The 8650-nt window shown below is 40.4% G+C and overlaps 1 protein-coding gene across 2 annotated transcripts in view; it reads right to left on the bottom strand.

Annotated features, from left to right (window-relative positions):
* Positions 1-583: 583 nt before the first annotated feature.
* The window catches only part of grid1a (glutamate receptor, ionotropic, delta 1a), a 183455-nt gene continuing 175388 nt past the window's right edge, over positions 584-8650 (bottom strand). For both annotated transcript variants that reach the window (XM_030786758.1, XM_030786759.1), the window contains 3 exons: positions 7785-7951; positions 4348-4588; positions 584-1000 (listed from right to left, as the gene is read on the bottom strand). In XM_030786758.1, the coding sequence (XP_030642618.1) occupies positions 584-1000; positions 4348-4588; positions 7785-7951 (825 nt within the window). The remainder of the gene's footprint in view (positions 1001-4347; positions 4589-7784; positions 7952-8650) is intronic.

Genomic DNA, 8650 nt, shown 5'->3' with positions numbered 1-8650 from the left:
AAGGAAATATCCTTGAACTTGGCACTTAGAAAAGAACCACAAGGAATTCTTGTCTTTATTTGTTTAGAACAAAATTTACAAAGCCGTTAAAACAGTCTTTTTTCTATGTTTTAATATATTTTTCTTTTAAACTTCAGAAAACAAGAATATTCAAAATACACTTCACCCCAGTCTCTTAATATTTACAAATTATGCACAAGGAAAAAATCAAGTCTGCTCCTTCACGTCAGATTTTTTTGTGTTTTTGTGTCATTAAAAAACCCTTCACACACGCACGTATATATATATATATATATATATATATATATATATATATATATTCACACATATACATACATATACATACATATACATCTCTCTCTCTCTCTCTCTCTCTCTCTTTCTCTACACACACACACACACACACACACACACACATATATATATATATACATATATATATGTATGTGTGTGTGTGTATGAGAGATAGATATAGATGTCTCCTTTGTCATCATGTCCAGCCATCTCATAGTGCCTGACACTTTTTCTTCTGATCAATTGGCAGACAGTTTTTTTTGTCTTCCATGGCCTCTGACTGGCTAGTTCAGATGGAGGTCCCGTGGCTGGGATCAATGGCTTCTGGGATTGGTCCTCCTGGTACTGACTGGTAGGCTAAAGGCATGGGGGTCTTTACGGGGCTCTGGCGGAACAGCCCTCCGTTGGGGGCCCGGTGTTTGCAGCGAATAGAGGGAGGCAGAGTGGAACTGCTGAGTGGGAGGGGCAGACTCCGGCCAGGGACACGGCCTCCTGTCCCAGGACCCTCCTGGAGGAAAGTGGTCACAGACAGGCCCCCTGGTGTGAAGTCCCGCACAGCTTCCTGGGAGCCTTGACGTGGATGCATACTGCCTATGTCCAGGGCAGAAATCTCCAGAGACTGGCCCGGCAACTGTTTGTGTGCCAGATCTTCGTCCAACAGGCTGCTTAAACGCTGGTGTACCTGTTCCAGATTCACTTCTTTGTCCTAGGATTGAGAGAGAGAGAGATGGAAAGATGAAGAACAAGAAGAGAAAAATGAATGCATGGGATTGCAGTGATAGAAAAATATACCAAAAACAGAAATAAAAAACATAAAAGAAAAAGAAAGAAAGAGGAAAACAAGGAAATACCAAAAGGACAGAAAGAAAAAAAATGGGAGCCATGGATAGAAAACAGGATAAAAAGGAAAGGATAGGTAAGGGACAGAAAATAAAAAGAGAACAATAAGAAATGGATGAGGTCAGTTAAGATTCAGCCCTGCTGTTTTGACACACTGATCCCCAGACATCAGTAATAAAGTTGTTGTCACATGTTACTTCTCCCCAATTTGTATGAAACTGAATCATTTATTGTACCCTTTATTACACCAGTCAGTGCACCTTAACCCTATTCTGGGCTGTCAAACTGAATTTTACTTGTGAAACAAGTGTGTCAATTTCTATGTCAACTTATGCCATGAAGAGTTTGGCAGAGACATAAGTTGACTTCTGATTTTAAAGGCTTGAGTTGAACTGTTAAGAATAGACAAGTAATTCCCAAACATCAGCAGAGTGACCAGAGATCAGAATGTACCACACATGAGATGTAAATAAGGCTGTATATTCAGGGGGAAAACTACTGGGAAAAATCAAGGAAACACACGTGAATGAAATGCTACAATGTTGCCACATTTCTTATGGGAAAATGGTGTTATTAATTGACATAGTTTTGTGTGAAATTTCTTCAGCCATGCATAACTGATGCTGCAGTGGATGTCAATGTCAAGATGAAAAATATCCCTTCAAAATCTGTTTACACGTGGTGGTACGAATTTAATAGTCTTTCAGTGAATCTTTGAGGTAGGACTCATGCTTAGTTCTTGACGCTGTCACAGAACTCTGCTGATCCACCTAAAAAATAATATGGTTATATTGATAACATTTACTCTCAAAACATAGTTTTCTGCACTTTTTTGTAGCACTGAACTTCATCTAACGTATCTGTAAATATTAGAAAAAGGAAATGTGAATACACTACTTGTTCACAATGATTTTAAGAGGAGAAGAACTAGAGTTGCTGTTTTAGCAGGTCCTCATGCCTCAGTATGTGCCTCTGTGTGGTCAACATTAATGTACCAGCAACATACACAGTAATCACGGCCCTGGCATCAACAAGCTAGGTATATTAGGGCCTATTTTTCTAATATACACATTTGAAAACATTTTGGGTTCTCAGAGAACCCACTGAATGGTTAATCTGAGGGTGATAAGAGAAACAGATGAAATGATGACATTCAACACAGAAAAAAACACAGGAGAACATAGACACTCTGTTGGCACCAGCTGAATGAATGGCAGTCTGTGAGTAAAATCAAGCAACTGATACACACTCTCTCTCTCTCTCTCTCTTTCTCTCTCTCTTTTCTTTGTTTGTCAACACAGTCCACAAGCCCCCTTTTCCTGCATATTTTTTTCAAGCCCTGTGCTAATATGTCTGATTCACCCAGACCTAGCCCAGGGCCAAAACACCGGTATGCACTGTTTGAGAAACTCTATAATAGGCAATGAAAAATATTATCAGACAGTAACCATGAGACAAACTGCAGAGGGCTATGACATGAAATGGTAGACAGATCTTAGAACACCTCCCTCTCCCATCCCACCCTTCTCCTCCCCTTTTTCCCAATCATGCCCAGCTCCTCCTCTATATTCTTTCTCCTCCTCCGCCTGAGGCCACCTTGCAGTCTATGTGCAGGTCTCTGCTGACCTGTGTCAAAAGCCTCTGCTTGCTCCCAGTCTCTCCCTCTCTCTGGCCAAATGTCCCGCCCGCAGCCTGCTGCAGCTATATCATTATATGTCAATGGACCAGACACCATCTCCAGTCTGTAGTCCTTCAGGACCTGCACAAGACCACAGAGAATGTTCAACTACCATCCATCCATCCATACAAGCATCCATCCATCCATACAGTCATACATGCACACATATATTTGTCTGGACATTGACATATAATTGCAATAAGAAGTCACAGTAGGGGTGTGAGGTGAGGTTGATGGGTAAGGGTTGAGAGTTTGTTTGTTGTTTGGGGGTTTGTGGCTCTTATTGCATGCTCTAGCTGTTGCAGCTGATGCTCAGGGGAGAGCCCCTTAAGTCGTGTGTTCCCTCAGTGAGAAGGCTGGACAGGTGAAAGCAAGAGTGAAAGCCATTCTGTCAGGGCTTGCACAGTGGATTTTAGTCTACTACTCAGTTCAGTTCATATTCATTTAATCAGATCTGATAAGCATAGTGGCATTATGCCACAGTTCAACACTATGTACTTCTCAGATGAATTTGATTCTTTTCCCTTTTAGATACAATAGTAGTCATTTTCTTTTCTTTTCTTTTTTCTTTTTAAAAAGTTCCTGTTGATGTTTGTCTCTCTTTTTTGCCTGATTCAAACAAACTCTTCTGAGAAATGTTGTGGCATTAATCAGCCTCTAGCCTACCAAAGAGATTTTTTTCAATCAGCTGCAGTTTTCCATAAAATATTGGCAGATTTACCTAACCCTTTCGTCCCTAACTCTAACAGTCTCATATATCATTCTGAAGGTATGTTCAAGGAGAGGCTGGTTTGTTGAGTCCCACCTTTAGGTTTCTGCCATCCTTCTCTCACCCATTCAAATCTACTGGCTCATAAGGTCAGAAAAGACATGGGAAGGAAACGAAAGGAGAGAAGGCAAAGAGTGATTTAAGGACTGGGTTGGGCTAGGACTGGGATGGGGTAGAAAGGGTGATATACTGGCTTACTCATTGCACACACTTTAGTTTAGGGATCCATGTGAAGCCTCTCCTCTGTAGAATACATGCACAAATATTTAGACAAGATTCTAAGTCTCTAAGAGGTTCTTCATTGGCGTATTGAAGTCTGAAGATAGCTAACTAAATAGCTAATTAATTTATTACAAGATGCCAATTAGTTTAATCAGATCTTTAAAAAATAAAACCTTTTATCAAAATGATCAATGAATATAATATAATGTGTTTCTGTGCTTAATGTTTTAGATTAAAGCTTCCCCCCATACTTCTGAACCAAGATATGCATCTCCATTAACAAAAACAAAAGCATGCAGAATTTCCCTCTTGTGTCGAGATTATGTGTTCATATGAAGTAATGATATCACGTGAGATAAGTGTTTAGAATTGAGGCTCACACCTATAGCTGAGTGTACTGGAGCTCAACTATGTCGGGGCTCACGTCTGTGGCGTCTGGATCCATAAAGTAGAGTGTGGCAGTGGCCGAACAGTCCTGGGCGCAGTGAAGACGGGGCGGGGACGAGGGGGGCTCAGGCTGGTGCCTGGCCGCTTGTGGGGTCACCTCTTTGGGCTGAGCTCGCCGGCACCGTTGGCTGCTCCACCAGGTCTCCAGGGCGGCCACCAGGCATGCCAACAGCAGTCCAGCGGCCAAGATGCAGAAGACGCCGGCGAAGCTGTGCAGCCTCAGCGCCCGGCCCTCTGGCTGTGGATCAGCGTGACTGTCAAGGTCACAACGGCCTTTCCGTGGCCACCACTTCTGTTTCAAGATGTCCAAGTCACCCTTCTCCTGGAGCTCCAGAATCCTGCAAGGAGGGGAAGGAAAAGACAGAGAGTTAAACAGAGCAGAATGAGCAGCGGACAAGAAGAACAGCGCCAAACACAGCAGAAATGAATGCAGAGATATCTAAGCAATTCAGAAATTTTACTATGAACTTAATACAGTCAAATACAGATGAGTCTAAATCACATATATCAAACCCACAGTATGAATAAAATATTTTTACTTTGAAATGTAGAAGTTTCAAAGTATTATAACGTAACAAGGAAGAAATCAAATAATGCAACCTTTGCATGGACAAAGACATGTTTCCTGAGAGGGTTTGTCAAGTAATATAAATGTTACACTTCTGTGAGTTAATATTTAGCATTTTAAGAGATTAATGTTTTAATAGGCTTTACTTTACTGACTATGCTTCTTTTGTTCATCAGCCTGTCCCTTCAGCAACCACCAAAACAGGGTCACTTAAAACAGAGGCACCTCTAAATTCTCATTCAATAGAATTAATCAGATTTTAATTTATGTTGAAACAGGTGAACTATAAGCTATCATAAATTTGAATGCAACACATAGCAGGGTTGATCAGCTTTAGCAGGCAACCGTAAACAAGACAACACCTGAGGGTATTTCTCTATTTTCTCTCTAAACAAAATTGGTCCTCTAAGCCACCATATAGCAGGTCTAATTAATAGTAAGAATTCCACTCAACAAATTACAGGAAGTGTGTAGGAATGTTAAACAGTAGCCAAAGGGGAACAAATTGGACACATACCATCCATTAAATTTCAGCCTCAAATCATCAAACTTGATAGGCATGTTGAAGGCCCAATTAAAATGCATTAATCCAGGTGAATAGAAAAGGTGCATAAGCATAAGATGCATGCATAATTTTTATTTGCACCCATTTTCCCATGATAATGTGTTCAATATGCAGAACTTCATGCAAATTATGAATCTGAGGTGGCATACTGAATTAAATTTACAGAAATGAAGTTTGATTAGAGGCAAAACTATATAAACTGTGATAAAACTATATAAATGCAAATAACCAGAATAAAAGGGCCCAAGGTGACAGAGAAAAGATGGGAAAGGAGAAGAAGAAGAAGAGGAGAAAGAAGGAAAAAAAACACACAACTTTATAGACATGGATTGCAAATCCCCGCCCAAAACCCATCCCTACCAAACCCATGATGACAGCGGATGATACTTGTACTCCTACCGCATTAGAACTTTCTCAGTTTGGAAAAGTATGTCCTACAACAGAACCAAATATAACCTTCTCTAATCAATACACTCTCAGCACATCCTTATACAGAGGTGTTGAATAAAGACAATGCAAAATGAGGGCACAGTGATAGAGTAGATGCTCACAACATGCAGGTTGTTTTTGGGCACTAAATCTGCACTTCTGTAGTTCATATCTTTTAACACTTGCTGTGTTTCAAGCCCTAGTGCACAGCATGTAGATTAGTGCATGTGGTTTGTGTTTAATGATATTCCTAGTGGTAGCACTGATCCACCGCAGCACAGACACTCTGGTTTAAAGGTACGAAGTATGAAAATGTGAACTTTTAAAGCACATATTTAATACCTAAGAAGTACTTACACTTTCTAAATTGAAAGCTAATTTATCTTAATGTAATGAAAAATTAAGATAAATTAAGTTATGATGTATTTGCAATGTATTTCGTTTGACATTAAGACACTGTAAAAAGAGGAAGTGCTGTCAAACGGAACTAAACGAATCTCACTACACAGATTCCTTTAGGAACGCTGATTTTTCTCTTTATGGTCTTTTGTTGTATGTCCTATTCAACAATTAAGACACGTCCAGGGCCGACTGCATTCTGCATGGAAAATCTCTGAGCAGAACATGAGTTGATCCTGTGCATTACTAATCCCTTGTCTGGAAAAAAGAGGAGTATGCCGCTTCATGCATGTTCTGACTCATTGGGGTGATAGCATATACAGACAGTACCGGATCCTGAGAAACACACGTCACACACACCCATATTCACACGTGCATGTACCATCTAGCCTGTTTCACAAGCCTTTTATCAAAACTCCACTGTGTAGTCTAAAAGGCGGTATGGACAGTGGAATGGAATAGTGAACACAGCATCTGACAAAAGAAGCCAGTCCCTTTCTTTACCCTGTCACTGAACCGGTTCTGACAAGGAGTTCATTTATGAGTTAAGAAAAAGAGTCATTTCCTTTCAGAGTGAAAAAATATTGGGCTCAATGATGTCAGTGATGAAACTGTTATTGATGTTCCAGTCTGTTCTAGATCAAACAGAGTAGCTTTCAGCGAGAACTGTGCAAAATAACCATATCATGTATTTGAATTAAATTTCTTGGGTTGAGAACTGGAAATATCTCAATACTAAGATATGCTTTCAGATACCGATTCTGAACTAGGATCATAAAATAATAGCATTCTTTAGTGATGTACTCAAAGAGAATGAACAATAAAGAGATGGACAGAAGTCGGGGGGGGGGGGGCTGACCTGAAAGCAAACATACAGAGAAAAGGACTGATAATCTACAGACTCAGTGAGCATAGCCTACACAACACAACCTGCCTGACACAGGCAGACCAGAGAGCACAGAGCTGCATTTCTTCACAGAGTGCAATGAATATCAAGAGGTTAATAAAATTTAAACTTTTAAAATGATTGGAAGCATACACCCCTCAATTATCCATGTTGACAAATAAGAAGTAGCTTCCCTTTATGCTAGTAGAGAGGAATGATTGTGCCCAAATTGCAGCTAAATATGTAAATAAGTGTTGTGTCATGACCTGAGAAGTAAGCAATGAGGCCTTTGTGCTGACTGTTGGTCAAAATCTCTCTCTGATCACACACACACACACACACACACACACACACACACACACACACACAACACATAATTGTACTAGCAAATACCCACAGCCCCCCCCCCCCCCCCCCCCCCCCCACACACACACACAGAGAAAGAAAGAGAGAGATCAGATATGCATATGGTACATAGTAGTACAAAAGTTCTATTATCTTTTTAGTATACACTGTGATTGTATACATTATACATAGCTTTGACAGTATTTTTTAAAAGTCTTGCCAGTGTACCTTCAACCTAACTGATAGAAAAAGACAGAGAAAGAGTGAAAGACAGCACAGGCAGTAGAAGAGAGTACTTGAATGATGAAGAGAAAACATGAGAGCAAGAGACAGAGAACTCACTTCTGAGAGAAGAGGTCTCTGTAAGGGCTGCCATGCTGAAGGGCTAGACCATAGCCTTTGCTGCTCACGCTGTTTCCTGTTACAGTCAGCGTGCAGTCGTCATCTGTCAGTGCTGCATATTCCACCACTGCCATGTCCCAGAGAAACGCATACAAATCCTGCTTAGCCTGAGATGGAAAACATGCATGTATGCACACACGCAGATACACACACACATACAGTGAGAGAGAAAGAGAGGAGGGGGATACAGAGTGGAATTACATTAATTGCCAATTGCTTCAATACGGTGTATGACACAGAAACACTATTATCACATGTTGTGTTAATGGTGAAAATGTGTTAATGTGCAAGGAATTTTTTCTTCTAGTCTCAAACAGAACAGCTCAAAAATGAGACTGATTCATCTGCAGGCTGGCCTTAAGCTTATGTTTCTAGTCACCAAGGCTTTATAAAGCAGGATTACTTCATCTGAAGTGAAAGGAGATGTTTACATTTTAAGGATAGATTTGGGTCGCCTTTGAACTTCTTTTCCCTCTGTGGGCTTTGTATACTCTCAAGAGTGTCTTCATCCCTTGAGGAAATGTCATTTTTTCCCCAACACACAGAGGGGGGAAAAAAACAAACAAAAAACCCTTACTCACTCTTCACTTTAGAACTATGCAGGTCTATCAACCTTGTTTTGACAAGCCTTCATAAAGACAAGTTTAAAAAAAATCAACTGAAAGGAGTGAGGAGGGCCCAATCTCCTGCAAAGTCTTTGGAAAAAAAAAAAAAGAATGTTTGTGTGTGGAGTGGGGTTGGGTGGGGGGTGTTCAATTTAATTAGACATGTAAATGTGGATTGTATTATGGCTCCCCTTCATTAGC

The sequence above is a fragment of the Chanos chanos genome, chromosome 10, assembly GCF_902362185.1.
Source record: "Chanos chanos chromosome 10, fChaCha1.1, whole genome shotgun sequence".
NCBI lineage: Eukaryota > Metazoa > Chordata > Actinopteri > Gonorynchiformes > Chanidae > Chanos > Chanos chanos.
This window is presented reverse-complemented; position numbering and strand designations above follow the sequence as displayed.